General features: G+C 59.2%; 1 protein-coding gene across 8 annotated transcripts in view; it reads right to left on the bottom strand.

Annotated features, from left to right (window-relative positions):
- Positions 1–4,393: 4,393 nt before the first annotated feature.
- Positions 4,394–16,969, bottom strand: part of SARDH (sarcosine dehydrogenase) — a 64,018-nt gene continuing 51,442 nt past the window's right edge. For all 8 annotated transcript variants that reach the window (XM_059925975.1, XM_059925976.1, XM_059925983.1 and 5 more), the window contains 4 exons: positions 11,287–11,449; positions 10,555–10,723; positions 8,257–8,392; positions 4,394–5,818 (listed from right to left, as the gene is read on the bottom strand). In XM_059925975.1, the coding sequence (XP_059781958.1) occupies positions 5,693–5,818; positions 8,257–8,392; positions 10,555–10,723; positions 11,287–11,449 (594 nt within the window). In that variant the 3' untranslated portion in view covers positions 4,394–5,692. The remainder of the gene's footprint in view (positions 5,819–8,256; positions 8,393–10,554; positions 10,724–11,286; positions 11,450–16,969) is intronic.

Raw genomic sequence — 16,969 nt, 5'->3', positions numbered from 1 at the left:
CGGACGACAGCAGGGAGAGAGGCCCCTGCCCTTGGGAGGGCAGCTGGAGCTCGCCCAGCCTCTGGCCCTGGTCTTCTGGCCCCAAAAGACCCCTTCCCTCTGATCATGCCCACCTGCCAGCCCAGACAGGGGTCCCAGTCAGCCCAGAGCTGTGGGAGAGGGTTCGAGGTTGACCCCCGGGCCTCACACCCACCAAGCCCCTCCTGGCCGCCATTGCTTTGTTCCCCAAACACACGGCACGCACTTGGGGCACCCCAGCCTCACCAAGGAGGGAGCTGAGGTTCACAGAGGAGAAGCCCCTCCTCACCCGGGGCCCCTGGAGGATTAGTGGAGATGAGAAATCACACCCAGTTCCAGAACCTTCCGCCACCCACCCTGACACCCTCTGCCCTTCACTCACTGTCGCTCTCAGGCTGCTCACTCTTTCCCTCGTGGGCAGCCTGCAGTTCTCCCCTTATCCCGCCCAGATTATCGCACCCATGTCACTGATAAGAGTACGTACCTTGGTTCTGTGCTAACCCTCCCACGAACCCACGACGGACTGTTTCTGCTCCCACGGAGAGATGGGGAAACTCAGAGATCTAAAGCTAGGTGCTGAGGTCACCCAGAGTGAGCACAGAGCCAGCAAGTGACCCCGGGCCCGTGTGACTGCAAAGCCTGGGCTCGCAACCTCCATTTCCTTGCTTAGGACCCAGGCACTGTCCCTGGGCCTCGTGGGGACTAAGCAAGGACAGCTGGGGGAAATGTTTACTACCTGAAAATAGCCGGTCAGGGCGAGGCACTACCTTGGCCAGGTCCCTCTGGGCGCTGCCCAGGATCGCCCATCTTCTGAAGGATTGGGGCAGTGGAAGGAGGGCGGTGAGGGTCCAGCAGCCTGGGTTCCCATTCCTCCCTCTGCTGTGTGGCCCTGGCCAATTTACTTTCCTTCTCTGGGCCTCCATCTTCCCGTCTGCCCATGGAGAAGGTTCCCCAGCCTCCTGGGGGCAAGAGCTGCTCGGTTGACATGCCCAGAGTCCCAGGCTGAGGTGTGCGCACACATGCTCAGTGTTGAGAGGGCCTGGGGATGGGTGGTGGGGGCCGTTCCCAGGCTGCAGGCTCCAACGGGAGCAGGTGTGCCTGCCTGAGCCGGTCCCAGGATGCTCCAGGGCTATATTGGCCGGTGGCCATTAGGCTCATGTGGCTGTTTAAGCTTAATTTTAAATGAATTAAAATGATATAAGATAAAACATTTGGGTTCTCAGTCACACCGGCCACATTTCGAACACTCAATAGCCACGTGTGGCCATGGCTACTGTATGCGCAGCCCAGGTATAGAGCATTTCCATCAACGTGGAAAGTTCCACTGGGCTGCGCTGCACCACGGCCGGGTCCCAGACAGCACCAGCTTAGCTGAGCTGCCTGGGGTGGGAGCCACGTGCATCCTCACATCCCAGCCTCCCTCTTGACGGGCCCAGTGGCCCGGCTCTGGACAGAGCAGCTGGACCACCGCAGGGGTGCAGGAATTGTCCACGGAGGCGTTTTGGGCAGGACCAGTCTCCCAGGCTAAGGATGGTCCCTCCTGCTTCGGAAGGTCCAGCCCCTTAGCCCCAGTGCAAAGCATCAGCAGCTTCCTCCATTATGACCACTGACAGGCCTCCAAAAGCCCAGTGGGGACAGGCTCAGGACGGAGATGCTTCGATTCCCCCAACCGTCAAAGGCTCTCTCAGTCCCCGGCCCCCGGCCACCCATCCTGTGGTGCAGATGGAGAAACAGAGCCCAGGGGTTGCTGGGGGCTCCTACTGTTCTCTGCTCCATTGCAGCGATAAACAAAGCTTCTCATTATTGCAAAGAACCCCCGTTTCGTCCCCCTCTGACCCTTCCAAAATGCCCTGAAAACCACGCAGGGTCTCCCGGGGACACGCACGGCTCTATTTTCTCCCGTCTGTCTAGCCCCCCCACCCTCACCCACCCTCAAGCATACACTCCACATTTCCCTGCATTTTCAAGAGGTTCTTGGATGGAAGGCAGCCCACTGTGTCCCATGAATCCCCGGCCAGAAACTTCTGTGTTTGTGGCAAATTCCTAATAAGGACTTGGGGAACCTTCAGCGGAAGATTCTAGACTAGATCCCAGGAAGCCCTCCCCCTGTGTTGACATCATGGCCTAGGAGGCCTTTGCCTCTGTGTGGGGACCCTCGCCCTCTGCCCCCTCCCCGGTCAGAAACCAAAGCTTTGCCCTGGGCTTGCATCCTGTCCCTTCCTCCTCTGGAGGTGAGAGGAGCGGGAGAGGGAGGGCAGGAGGGGGGAGGCGAGAGGAGACAGTTATTTAGGGCCCACGGAGGCAGTTGCTAGGAGATGCCTGGAGAGCTCACGGGGGACGGGAGGAGCGGCCTAGGCGGAGCCCCGTGTGGGCAGCCGAGGGGAAGTCACCCCCAGGCCCGGCCTGGCCCACGGACCCCTAGGTCCAGCGTTTCGGGGGTTAGCGTGTTTGCAGCGGTGGCCTCGGGCGATGAGCCTTTAAACTGGGGAGACCGAAGAATAAAGCTGAGAGGGAACGAAGGCAGAACCAGAACTGGCTCATGCGGGGGGTGTCCTGAGGCCTTCCAGCACTGCCACGGGCCCCTGAGCCCCTGGAGTGGCTGTCAGGTGAGGAACATCGGCAGGCCGCCTGAAAGGCCGCCTGGCACCCCTGGCGACTGCACCCAGCCCCGTGGCCATGCTCGGCGAGGCCCCTCCCGGCCACAGCGTCCACGCCTCCCCACGGCCCACTGGATGTCCCATTGTCTCCCGCTCGTGTAGTGGGGCAAGGACCCTGGGAGGAGTGAGGGTCTTGCCAGGGTCCCAGGGATTCCGCCTGGTGGACCCTCTTCAAGCTCACTCTGCGTGACCCTGAGCCAGATGGCTCAGTGCCTTCCTCTCCAGCAGTGACCTGGGCAGGTCGTTCTGGCCGCCCAAGGGAAGCGCTTTGTCCCACGGGGTGGGGATGAGCTGGGCGCTTGGTCCATCCAGGCCAGATGGTGCTTCTGTCGGGCAGGGAGGGTCCCCGGCAGGCAGAAGCTCCGCTAGGGCGTCCTCAAGTGGAGGCAGAGCGAGGGAGCCCAGGGGCTGTGCCCCCACTGCCCCCTTGCAGGTGGGGTGGCTGAAGCCCAGATGGGTAAACACTCCCCAGGCCACGTGGCAGGCCAGGCTCACCCCAGGACCTCAGCACGTGACGGGCTTATCGTCCACAGTCACTCAAATCTATCCCCAGCTCCTCTCCTTTGCCGAATGCTTTTGTTGCCCCTCTTACCAGCTATTCTGGAGGGAGGTGGGCCCCATGCCAGCTCCGTGTATGTGAGGTGCCTGGGAATCGAGCGGGCTGCGAGTTGCCTGGGGATTCCACTGCCAGGGCCCTTGGTCCTCACTGAGGAGAGGGGCGCCTTGTTCCCGCCAGCCACGCAGAGACCAGAGGCGGGGTGCCAGCGGCTCTGATGCAAATGCCCTTGCTGGGTGCAGGGGTCTGGGCCCCCTGTGGTCCCTAACCACCTGCCAGGCTGACAGACAGGAGCTAGTGAGAGAGTCGGGGCCTTCACCGTCCTGGGCCCCTGCAGGAGGCTCAGAGCTCCCGGGACGGCTGGAGCCGCACGCAGGTTGAGTCTGAGGGCACGGGGGCTGGTGGGGGGGCACCCTTCTCCTGTGTCTTGATATGCAGCCAAGCTCAGTACTCAGAGCCACAGTGAGGACCACAGTGCTCGTTCTGTCCAGAAAAGCCTTCCAAAATAGATGCAACAGGGTGTGTCCGGAATGGGATTAGGAAGGACGGGCTGAGGTCACTGGCTCGGAGGGGAGGGTGGTGTGTTCTAGCCCTAAGCGAGCAGGCAGCCTGCTGAGGGCCAGGCCGTGGCCTAGACCTTCCCGAGCTGCGGGATCACGCAGGTGAGCTGGGGGGCGGCCCATGACAGCCTCTCTCATGTCGGTGACCCAGTGCCCTTTCCAGAGGGGCCAGAGCTCTTTCTCCCCAGCAGAGGAACAAACACAAACAGGGAGGGCGAGCGTGAACGTTTGTGTTTCTGGGTTCAGCCCCTGAGGAAGGAGTCGGGCTGGAACCTGGGCCTGACCTCCCTCGTCCCCAGCCTCCCCCCAGGGACGGCTGTGGAATGAACACGTGCACACGCCCCGTCCAGAGGTCCATGGCCAAACCACAGGGCCCGGGGAAGCAGCCCAGGCCATCTGGGAAGCCAGCTACCCTCCTCTCCTCCGCTGGCCCTACGGGGTCCACTCGGGGTTCCCCAGGCCCGTCTGTGAGCGGGGGGAGGGTGGGGGCTGCAGGCGTTCCTTTGCCAGAGGCTTGGGAAAGACAGAGGTCCCCACCCCCCAGCTTGCGGTCTGGCGAGGGGGCCAAATGATCTCTACAAAGGTCATCCGCAACCCAAACGTCTTCCCACGGCCTTGACTTTATTGGCCTGACCTGTTCCGGCCCCGTCCGCAGTGGGGCTGTGTGGTGTGTGCGCCTCTGAGAGCAGCCTGGGCCCTGCAGGGACCGCCTGCTCCTCAGTCACCGCGTGGCTTCCTGCCTGTGTCGGCGGCAGCCTTGTCCTCCGTGTCCCCTGAGCGTCTGCCACCCCTGCTCCCCACGGGGCCGGGCTCGCTGGGGCACAGCCGCGTGGTGCAGCTTTGTGGGAGCTGCCCGGGCCCTGGGCTGGCCCCCATCCCAGCAGGGAGGCAGGGCTCCTCCTGATGCACGGAGGACAGCTCTGGAAGCCCCACGAAGGGAGCGGGGGACTCACCCCCTTTCAAGGGCCTGTGCGAGGCCCATTCCCAGGGGGCCGGAAGAGTGGGAGACCAGGACCAGAGCTCAGTCCTAATCAAAGAGTAAGGACAGAGGCCACCCAGGCAGGAGGATTCTGCCAGGTTCTCACCCAGCAGCATGCCTTCCTCTCCAGACCTAGAGAGCGAGGGGCTCTCGGGGAAACCAAGGCAGGAGAGGGAGCTTCTGCACAGGTGAGGGAGGGCGCTGATCTGATATCCTCCCACCCCTGCTTCTGGCACTGATTTCAGGGCTGGGAACTCTCAGGAGGTTTTCCCGTGTGAAGAACTGAGAGGTCAAGGCAGGAAGAGCTTGCTTTCTGGATCCACCCCCCACCCTTCCTGGGATCTGGGAAACAGACCATTCTGCTAACCTTGACCTCAGGGACCGTGCCTGTCTGGCACACACGCTCTATGCCTTCCCTACTGCGCCTGAGGCAGACAGTACTAATCAATCCCCACACTGTCCCCAGTTCCAGACACACCTTACAACCCTCCAAGGCTGCTCTGGGCGGCCTGCCAGTCAGGGATGGGAACCCAGGGTAAAGCTCTCTGCCTCCCTGCTTTGACACAGGCCTTATCGAGTGTTGCCCAAGCGCCTTCTCAGAAGCTCTCAAGGGCTACAGGCATGGTCCCTGAGCCTAAGGGGTTACGTACGGGTGGCTTTTTTAGGGTGTGGGTGGACTCGAGACCACCCTTTGGTCAGTGACCACAGAACGGGCCTTCTGGGTCCTCTTTCCACCCTCTCAGTTTGCATCTGTTTGGGGGGGATGGTTCGCAGGCCTCGACTGAGGGCAGGGGGAGCCCAAATTCCGGCCAGGGTCAGCGTCCTGGGGCCCAGGGTGGCAGGGGCCCCTGGGAGTGGACGGTGTGGGACGGGACGGCAGGTCGCTGGCCTCCGGATCGGCTGAGGCCCTGCCCCTGGCCCCTCAGTAGATCCCCTTCATCCTCTTGTTGTCGGGATCGAAGGGAGACTTGAGGTAAGCCTGGGCCGGGTAGGTCACCCCCATCCTCTCCAGGGCGTACTCTCCACTCTTCACGAAGTCCAGCGAGACCTAGTAGCAGAAGAGGAGGGGCCTTGGTCACTGGTTACCCAGTGGGTGCTGGGCTCACGCTACCTGCCTCTTGGGACGGGGTCAACCGTCTCGGCCTCACGTCCCTCCTGCGGGCAAACCCATCGCTGTGCGGAGGGTCTTCCCTGAGCCGAGGAACTGCCCTGAGCAGGTAGATTCCGGGTCCCTGTGCCCCCGAGTTGGACTTGAGCACCTGGGGTCCAGCAGAGCCGAGGTCTGGCAGTCAGTGAGGTTTCTCCCGCGGGGCAGCACTCCTCCACCCTGGAACTGCAGGTCCCTGGGAACCGGAGCACGGCCTGGACACGCAGGGCAGTGGCGGGCAGAGGCGGAGTGGGCTGGCCCAGCGCGGGACCCTGTTCTCCTGGTGCAGAGAATACACCCAGGGCCGGGCCTCACGGAGGGGTTCTGCTCGGCTTGTTAAATGACCTCTCTCGGCAGCTCAGGGTTGGACGGAAAAAATACCCCAAACAGACGAGCCTTTTTACGTGGCTGCAGTGTTGGAACGAAGCGGCTTCTAGACCAGGCTTCTGAGCCGTGGTGGGCACTGGCCGGGCTCAAAGCTCCACGCTGCCCCCAATGGGCCCAGAGGCAGGTGGCAGAGACCCCTGGTGCCTTCAGACGTCTGAAGGACTGGCTTGCCCAGAGCTAGGGCGTAGTCCTTACTAATAAACCCCCCGGAGGCCACCAATTCTGCCCCCACATCCAGAGCCTTTCCTTTCAAGGGCAGTTTTCCTATTTTACGAAGGAGTCTTGGTTATCCCGCTGCTGTGCTGGTAAATGTTTAACAACCAGCTCTCAAGGGAGGGGAAGGGGTTGGGGGGCGGGGGAGGCCTGATTGTGGCATTTGCCCATTTCCATGGTATAAACACACCGGACATCCCTGATGGCGGGGTTGGGAAGAGGTGGACACAGTCGGCTCTTACAAGCCAGCCTGAGCCGGCCCTGGCCCTGCACTGGTCAAACCCGGGTACCCTGGGCCACCTGTCTGGGTAGTGTATAAGTGTTCCTTCCTCGGTCACATTAATTAGAAACCCAACCTGACCAAGCAGAAGAAGCAAGAATTATTGTTCTTTGAAAGAAGAGGTGACTAGGCCTGCACCCACCCCTACCCTTGCGTGGGGCAAATGGACACAGAGCTTCAGCTAGGACCCAGGGCTCCATAGCTGGGGTGTCAGAGAGTCCTTTGTCACCGCAAATCGTCATCACCAGCCATGGCAACCCCTTCCTCACAACTGTGCTTATTAAGGCTCCACTCAGAGCAGAGATCTGTAGACAGCCCTGTGAGGCAGGTGGGAATAATCTGTCCCCATTTTACAGATGAGGAAACCGAGGCTCAGAGAGACGCCCTTGTCCAAGGTCGCCAGGCCAGTCCAGGGCAGAGCGCCAAAGCTACTGAGGCCGAGCCCGTGTCCTGAGCCTCCCAGCCCACTGCGGATGCAGCCTTCTCAGACAGCACCACAGCCTGGCCCCTTCCCCCTTGGGTCTGCCATCAGGCCTGGCCCGCCCCTGCGCCTCTGCCAGGGCTGGTCTGACTCACTCCTCCTGCCCCCTCCATGCTGCTGCTTCCAAGTGCCTCCCCCAGCCTGGAGCCTCAGTGGGGGGAGGTGGGGGGCTGCAGCCCAGAGACCGTCGGGGCAGGGGAGGCCGCAAGGCCCAGCTGGCTGGGCATCGCTGCCCCCACGTCAGAGCCTCTCGGGGCCCCTTTCTCCACCGTCAGGGGGCTGGTGCACGACACCAGGGAAGCAAGCAGGTGAAGCCATAAAGGTGCCACCGAGGACAATGAGCTCCCCCCACCACTCGCGTCACACCACCCAGCCAGCCCGGCATGAGCGTCACACCCCTCCCAGCGCTCAGACCCCTGGAGGCCCTCTAAGGGCGCTCGCCCTGCCCTCACTCCCCTGCCAGTATGGACGGCGGCATCCGTGCTCGGTGGGGGATTATTTGGGTTTACAAATGATTGTTTGGGCAAAATGTTTAGATTTTCTCCACCCAGAACAAGCTGCCCCTTCTGTCTCATTGCCAAGTTTCCCAAATGTGCCTGCACGTGTGTGTGTGTGTGTGTGCACGTGTGCCAGTATGTGTGCGCACATGCGGGTATACACGTGTGTACACGGATGTGTGTGCACACAACCGTCTGCACGCACACGGGGTCTCCAGCTCCAGGGAGCAGAGGGGGTTAGCCCTGCCCAGAGCCTCTTCCTGACCAGGAGAAGCTTGGAGCTTCCAAAATCAGATTCTTCCGGAGAGAAAATATGGAAAGAGCTCCGGCTCTGCCCAGGGACACAGCCCCATCAGTCAGTCACCTCACTGTGTTCTGGTCCCCGCACGCCCAGCACACTCGGGGTGGGGGGCAGGGGTGCTGGTGCGGAGCCTGAGAGGACCCGGGGCTCCCGGTGGCAGTGCTGGGGAGTGGGACTCACCGGCCCGCCGCTGGGGTCCCGGATGTAGCCGTAGGCCAGGGTCTTGTCGATGGTGAACCCAAAGTCGGCCCTCCGGACGTGGCCCACCACCTGGCCGTTTCTCCAGATGGCCTCCAGGCCGAACATGGGCACTTTCCTGGAAGAAGCAATAGACGGCTGCGACCCCAGAGCCCCCGGAGGGGAAACTCCTGCGCTTTGCCTGGTCGAGGAGAGAGGGGCCGCGCCCACCAGACCACGGGCTCCACGCCGCAGGGCTGGTCTGCTGTGAGCCCCCGTGCCCAGCACCTGGCCCCCGGGGATGCCACGGCACAGGCTCCGAGCAAATAAATGAATGAACAGAAAACACCAGAACCAGGATCTGACTTTCGTGTCTCTAGGGACAGGCCCCACAGATTTGGAAGAGGCCCATCTTGAGATTTCTTTTCCATTTGACTTCTGATCAGTTTAAAACCGTCATACGACTTGTTTTACTCGGATGGGTCTCCTTTGTCTACAGTGTGCTGCATCAATTATTAAAAGTGCTTTTTTGTATCACACATAAGGTACGATGCTCGCTGTAAACGTTTTGAAAATTCAAAATAGAAAACGAAGAGAAGATTAAACTACAGTCACAGAAACGCCAGCACCGGATCGTCTGGTGCAGATCTTGGCAGACGTGCCCCTCCTGTGCATCGCGCCCGCGAGGACTGTGCGGGGCCCCGGGGCGGGTGCTGAGGGCCATGCCCGGCGGCGAGAGGGGCACAGCTGGGCCTGGTTACGGTAACTGGAACTGGGTGAACCCTACACTGAGGAAAAGAGCCTGGACAGGGTCCGGGGTGCTGCCCAGTTCAGAGACCAGGAGGAAAAGGTCTGCGCCCCACGGGTCCAGCGGGTGAGGGTGGGACGGAAGGAGGCTTTGTAAGCACGTGCTTGTCTCCTTTGGTCTCACCCAGTCCTACTGGGGCGCCACGTCCATGGCCTCAGAGAGGCCACCTGCCTCGCCCAGGGCCCCAGAGCAAAAGCCGCAGGAATTCTCCGTGACTCCCCAGCCGGCGCCCGGGCCGGGTCTCTCCTCAGGCCTGGGACCGGCCAGGCCACGGCGCTGGATTCTGCCGCCCGGCAGGGAACCCCCGAGCGGGGCGAGCCGGGCCGTGGCCGGTGCTGTCTGAAGTTGCGGGCGCTTCCTGGAGGGCCAGGCGGCAGAAGGCCTCGGAGGACCCCTGCTCTGTCTGCACCCCAAACCAGAGCTGAGCTGCTCCCCGGGAGATGGACAAGGAATCAGGCGGAGAGGCGGCCTGATGGGAACCCAGGGAGAAGCCGTAGGACGATGTCAACCCCAGCTCCGCTCTCTCTCCGCCCTCTTCCCCTGGGCACTCTCAACACCTGCTTTGAAGGTTCCAAATCTGGGAGAAGTGGCACCCTTGACGGCTGGCTGTCAGCTCCAAATCAACGAAGCCCAGAGACGCCCGCCGCCCTGGAGACGGTTGCTACTCAGACTCCGTGTCACACCATCTATGTCTTCCAGTGCCAGCACCCGGGACCCAGGGACAATGTGGGCTCAGCTCCGAGCATGTAAGGGCGACACGCTCAAAAGCCGCCCCGGGGGAGGTGGGGGAGAAGGGATCAGGCCCCTCCACAGGGCTCTCCTTCCACCTCTGCCACGTGCCCGGGCGAGAGCCACTCTGCCCCTTGGCCCCCATGGTCTCCATCTGTAAGTGGGGCTGGTGGCCCCAGCCTGGCCCTTCCCTCCACTGTCCCCCTCCCGGGCTGTGGGGAGGCTCTAATGAGGACACAGTGGGACGTGGCAGCACGGTGACGGACAGCCAGCTCGAGGCCCTCGGTCTGGAGCCTCCCACAGAGCTGGCTTGGGTTGGCAAGGCCTTTCACTCTTAAAATCTGTGTTTGAGGGAATTCCCTGGTGGTCCAGTGGTAAGGACTCTGCGTGTTCACTGCTGAGAGCGTGGGTTCAATCCCTGGTTGGGGAACTAAGGCACTGCCAGCCGCATGGCGTGGCCAAAATAAAATAAAATCTGCGTCTGATGAGCGCTGCCCTCTTTACTCCCTGCTGACCAGCACCGGTCCCGGGCCTGGTTTGCACCCTGCCCAGCCCTGGCGGGATCTGAGTTTGCAGCGTTGGCTTCGGAGTCAGGCCTGGCATGGACCCAGCCTCCTCACCTGTAACGGGGCTGCAGTGGGAGTTCTGGGAGAGGGTGCCTGGCCCGTGGGGAGCGTCCCACCAGGCGGCTCGGGAGGAGGAACCCAGAAGCCTGCTTGTCTGCGGCAGTCACTTCCGGCAGCCCTGGCCCCAAGGGTACTCACTCATCCACGGTGAAGCCCACCAGGCGCCGGCAGAGGCCCTTGGGCTGCTGCTTCTCCAGGGCCTCGCGCCCCAGGAAGGGGATGGTGGACTTGAGCTTACAGGTGAAGGCCAAACCCGCTTCCAGGGGGCTGTCGTCAGGCCGCAGGTCGGCGTGCCAGTGCCGATAGCCTGGGTGGGGAGACGACGGGGTCAGCGCCAGGAGAGGCAGACACACGCCCTTCGCAAGACGCACATGGGCGCCTGCCCCAGCCTACATGCCCACCCTAGAAACTCCGTGACCTGGGCTTCCTGGGGCGGAGGGCATCCTTGATCATAGGAGGTCCCCTGGACGAGCCCCCCTCAGCACTGCAGTACCTGTGCCGTCAGGCTGGGGGCCCTGGGGAGGGGGCTGTGAAGGGGCAGCACTGAGGGCCCCTTCCCGCTCCGATGTTCTCCAGCTCTCTCCGGGAAACTTGGCGCTACATCCAAATCCAGCTCTGGCCCCCGCCCGCCCTTACCTGGGAGAGCACCCTTCCCCCCAAGAGTGCTGGTGTCAGAGATGCCAGCACCATCCCCGGGCCTGCGTGGAGGACCCGGCTTGTGGGGGGTTTGGGGAGACGGCAGAGTTTGGGGGAAGGGGGAGCACAGTGGGGCTGGAAGGAGCACGGGGCCAGAGGTGGGGGTAACAGCCTCTCTGCCTCCAGTGAACGTGGCTCAGGCAGCCCACCATGGTGTCCAGACCCTGCACACACCTTTCTCGATGCTCAGGGAGTCGATGGCCCGGTACCCGGCATTGACAAGGCCGTGCTTGGCCCCTGCTGCCATCACAGCCTGGTACACGGGCAGGCAGGACGGCCTCGGGATGTGCAGCTCCCAGCCCAGCTCCCCAACGAAGGACAGCCTCATGGCCCGGACCTGGGGGACAAGTCACAGCTCAGACGTGGGCCGGGGTCAGACGACTGAGGTCAAGGTCCAGCCACGACTTACTGGGGGACACTTCCTACCGTCACCATTATTAGCCGGCTCTGGACCCAGGCCACTGGCCTCGGACCCCAAGAAATGGGGTGTCCTGAGGAGAGTCCTCAGGAGCACTCTGGAAATCTTTTTTTTTTTTAATAAGTTTATTGATTGATTGATTGATTTTTGGCTGCGTTGGGTCTTTGTTGCTGCACGTGGGCTTTCTCTAGTTGGGCGAGTGGGGGCTACTCTTGGTTGCGGTGCGCGGGCTTCTCATTGCGGTGGCTTCTCTTGTTGCGGAGCACAGGCTCTAGGCGCGCGGGCTTCAGTAGTTGTGGCACGCGGGCTCAGTAGTTGTGGCTCGCGGGCTCTAGAGCACAGGCTCAGTAGCTGAGGCGCATGGGCTTAGTTGCTCCGTGGCATGTGGGATCTGCCCGGACCAGGGCTCGAACCCATGTCCCCTGCATTGACAGGCAGATTCTTAACCACTGCGCCACCAGGGAAGTCCCTGGAAATCTTTAAAAGGAAGGGGTGTCGTCGTTGGGGGTGGGAGAAAGTGGACATGTGGTTCCCAGGCCACAGCTCTTCTCCTAAGTGACTGTAGGAGTGCCCTTGGGCCTCTGTAACCAATGACTACAAACCTGGGGGCTTAAAACCACAGAAGTGTGCTCTCTCCCAGTTCTGGAGGCCCGAAGTCCAAAAGCAAGGTGTGGGCAGGGCCACGCTCCCTCTGGAGGCCCCAGGGGAGGGTCCCTCCTGCCTCTTCCGGCTCCTGGAGGCCCCAGGCGCTCCTGGCTGTGTCGTCCCGACCTCTGGCTCAGTCTCCTCTGTGTCTGTGTCTCCTCGTCTCCATCAGGACACTTGCCGTTGGGATGAGCCCCACCCTAAGCCAGGATGGTCTCATCCTGAGATCCTTTGCCTTAATCACAACTGCAGAGACCCTATTTCCAAGGTCCCACTCCCAGGTCCGGGGTGGGGACATGGACGTCTCTTTTGGGGGCCACCATTCAATCACTGCAGTGACTTGGGCAAGCTTCTTGGCCTCCCTTTGTCCTCGATTTCCTTGTCTATAAGTGGAGTCAGGGGCCTGGCTTTGTCTGTCTTAGGAAGCTCTGGTGTGGGTACATGAAGAAGAATGGTGAGTCAGCCGTACGGCTCGTGAGTTGGCGGTGGACGCACTTGGCGGGAGGCGTCGAGAGGGGAACAGCCGGGCGTCGGGCGAGTATTCTGATCGCCCCCTGGTCTGGTGGGCCTCAGTCAAGTGCTGGGATCTGAAGACAGACACAGGCTCTGCCCCCGAGGCCTCGAGTCTTAGAAGGACTTAGCCAGAAGCCCAAGACAGCTTTACGGCTACCAGGCCCTGGGTGGGCACATGCCGGGGAGGAAGGACCCTGCTGGGAGGGACGGACCAGGCTGGAACCTTGAGCAGAGTTTGCTATCTCGGATGGGCCTGCCAGGCAAGTGGAAGCTGGAGCAGATTTGGGAGGGCGGGAACAGGAGAGAAAGGCCGGCTGGTGGGGCTGGAAGGGCCTTGTCATCCGGCTGTGGACATTTGACTGTGAAAGTCGAGGGTTGTGTCCCACAGGCCAGGAAAGGGACCACGGGCCCCCAAACCCCACGGACGTGACAGTGCTGTTTATGGAGTGTCCACGAGCAAAGCTCTTCATGTACGTTGCTCCATCAGACGCTTCTCACCCCACGTGGTGATGGGGACCGCTGTAAAAAATGTCCCGGGGATGATGCAGAAACAGGGGTTTCCTGCCTGGCCCGAGCACACGTAGCGCTGACATGGGGACAGCTGGTCTCTGGGCACTTCTGTCCCTCACCACTGTGTACCGGGCCAGCAGCCACATGGAGGCCACAACCAGGATGGGGGGATGCCTGGCCAGGTAGCCTGACTTTTCCTGCACAGCTGGTTTGGTGGCACGTCACTTACACACCCAGCACCTGGCGGTGGCTTCCGGCCTTCGGGCAAATCCTTGAACCCTCAGTGTCCCCATGTGCAAGGCCCAAGCATGGGACTGTCCAGCTCACAAAAGGGCCAGGGAGGGTGCAGCAAGTCACAGAGCTCACGGAGACGGAGGACCTGATCCCATTACTGCTCTGAGCCCAAAGGGCTGCCCCTGCCAGGATAATATCTGAGCGGAAGGAGAGCGGGGGCCACTCTGCCAACCACGGAACCAGCGCCTTATAAATCTGACACTTCAATCACACTGCCGCCGAGGGGCTGGATTCAGGAAGCTTTTGAAACAGCACAAATTTGCTCTGAGTTGCCATTTGCCCGGGCCTCTCAAAAAACTCAGAATTGACACAGAAAATGTACTGTTGACATTTCCCTGCTCCCCTGCCTTGTCAACGGGCTTCTAATTTTAGACAGCCCACGGAGGAGCTCAGGGCTCAATGCCAATCTCATTTTGAACAGGAAAAAATCATTTTTAAAGCTCACCCATTCACGGCCCCAGGATCGCCAGTCTTATCAGACATACAGCCCCCCAGTTAAGTCAGGCTCTTGAATGAATTCACAGGTGGGATGGAGCTACCCCCAGCCCCCTCCCCAGCTCCCAGGAGCCCGGCGAGGCCAGGAGGCTGGCTGGTCTCCATCATACCCCAGCACGCAGACGGGCTGAATTAATACTTCCTGAGTGAAGGGGGAAAACAGGTGCAGGTGGACAGACCTCTGCTTTCTGGCAAAGTGAGGGGAAGGGTTTGGGGATTCCTAGGTGACTTTCTAAGTTGCCAGCATCATTGGTTCTTGAGACATCTCGTGTTTTTTTCTCCACTGAAACAAGTGGAGTTGGGGGAGGTCTCATCTCTTCTGAGAGAGGACATGTACGGAAGGGAAAGGCCGAAAATGAGGACGTCTGGAACATGGGCTCAGGGTCAGCCAGACCCACAGGCTGGCCTCTCCCAGCCTCAGTGTCCCCATCTGATAAATGGGGTGAGCATCAAGTTCATGGGAAGCTGGTGCCTGGCTGACTGTTGATCTGACAGTCAACGTGGGCTTGGATGGACTTTAGAAAGCAAGCCCCAAACTGAGGCAAACTCCCCTTCAAAACAACCCCACACTGCTCTGGGAACCATGGGCAGTGGATGGGGCCACAGAATTGTGGAAGGTCATCAGGAAGGGCCTTAAACCAGGTTTCGGTTTAAACCCTTTTCAGACCCCAACGACTCCCCCAATACTGTTAGAACCAACAAACCAAGTCAGCAAGGTTGCAGGATATAAAATCAACATGCAAAACCGGCTGCATTTCTATACCCTAACAATGGACAATCTGAGCAGGGAATTAGAAAAATATGTTTACAATCACATCAAAAAAACTAAAATCCCCAGGAAGAAACCTAACTACGGTGGTGAAAGACTTGCACACTGAGAACTATAAAATATTGCCTAAAGAAATGAAAGTTCTTTCATTACACAAATAAGTGGAAAGACATCTCGTGTCCTCAAGATATCAATGCTACCCAAATGATCTACAGATTCAATACAATCTCTATCAAAATCCCAGTGGCATTTTTTTGCAGAAATAGAAAAATTCACCCTAACAGTCATATGGGTGACCTCAAATAGTCAAACAATCTTGGAAATGAACAAGGCTGAAGGACTCACTTCCTGATTTCAAAAGTTATTACAAAGCTACCACATCAAAACAGCGTGGTACGGCATAGATCAGACAAACAAATCAACAGAATAGAAAAGAGAGCCCAGAAGTAAACTCTCATGTAAATGCCCAGTGACCTTTAACAAGGGATCCAAGACTGTTCCGTGGGGAAAGGACAGTCTCTTCAACAAATAGTGATGGAAAAACTGAACCTTATCTTACACCATATATAAACAATAACTCAAACTGGATTAAAGACCTAAATGTGAGACCTCAGACTGTAAAACCCCTAGAAGAAAACATAGAGGAAACCTTTGTGACACTGGACTTGGCAGTGATTTCTCGAATATGACACCGAAAGCACAGGCAACAAAAAGCAAAAATAATTAAATGGGACTCCAGCAAATGTAAAAATTTCTGTGCATCAAAGGACACAACCAACAGTGAGAAGGCAACCTACAGAATGGGAGAAAACATTTACAAATCATGTATCCGATAAAGGGTTAATATCCAGACTATATAAAGAACTCCTACAACTCAACAAAAACAAAACAACCTGATTAAGAAATGCATTAAGAACTTGAATAGACATTTCACCAAAGATGATATACAAATGGCCAACAAGCATATGAAAAGATGGGCAATATCACTAAACATTAGAGAAATGAAAACCACAATGAAATATGATTTCAAACCCATTAGCATGGCTCCTATTTAAACGAAAACACAGAAAATAATCAGTGTTGGCGAGAATGTGAAGGAATTGGAACACTTGGGCACAGTTGGGGGGAATGTAAAATGGTGTAACTGTTAGGAAAAACAGTATGGTGATTCCTCAAAAAATTAAAAATAGAACTACCATATGTCCAGCAATCCCACTTCTGGGTACATATGCAAAAGAACTGAAGGGTAGAGAAGGAGCTGGTCTGGTCATATGCGTCCCGGGCCACAAGCCTCCTGTTATCGGCAGACAAACTTAGCTCTGGAAATAAATGCTGGAACAGGACCTTGTGTGAGGCCCTGCTGGGAGCAATGCCCTTTTCTGCTTGGCCCAGCTGGGGTGACCACTCAGGAATCAACAGGGCTTGGCCAGTGCCCATCTTTGCAGTGGCCAGTGTGCTTCTGGCCGGCTGGCCCACAGAGGAAGAAATTGCTTCTAAAGCCAGCAAGAGCCACCTGCCAGCTGGGCCCACTGGGAGGCTCAGACTCCTGGGCTGTGGAACGGAGACCCTAGAGGACCCCTGAGTGAGAAGAGATCCTGCTGGGATGGGGAGGCAGACCCACCAAGCCCCAAACACCTGGGTGAACGTCATTTCTTCTATGCAGTGCTTCTCCCTTCCAAATTGGCTCAAGGACCCTCTCCTTTTGGAAGGTTCTGGGTTTCAGACCCCCTCCACCAGGACATGTGGGGCCCTGTAGAAAGTTCTGCGGGATGCTACGGGTCCCCAAGGGTGAGAGGATTCTCCCCTCTGCCCATCACCTGTTTCATTCAGGCCGCTAGGGTGGCAACTGAGATGGTCAGCAGGGCGTGGTGTGGGAGAGTTTTCCCATCCTGAGGCCGAGAAGTGTCCCCATCAGCCTGGGCTGCAGCAGGCTTAAGGCTTATCTGCCCCGTAAGGACAAGGTTGGAATCCGGAACACGAGTCACGAGGTGCCTCTGAGCCCGAACCCGGGGCTCTGCACTCAGCGCGTGGTCAGTAATGTCTGTGGTCCCACACGGGGTCACCTGCCCCAGACACAGATGGCAAGCCCAGCAAGGTGAAGCTTCTAGCTACCCATCCACGAACACGTGAGCTCACACATCCCGTGGGGCCCCGGCACGGCCCCAGGCTCTGGACCCTCCGTAGTACTCAGGATGCTACCTGGCCCTCCCGGC

The sequence above is a fragment of the Balaenoptera ricei genome, chromosome 6 (genome assembly GCF_028023285.1).
Source record: "Balaenoptera ricei isolate mBalRic1 chromosome 6, mBalRic1.hap2, whole genome shotgun sequence".
Taxonomy (NCBI): Eukaryota; Metazoa; Chordata; class Mammalia; order Artiodactyla; family Balaenopteridae; genus Balaenoptera; species Balaenoptera ricei.
Note: the sequence above shows the minus strand (reverse complement) of the source record. Positions and strands in the feature narration are given on the sequence as shown.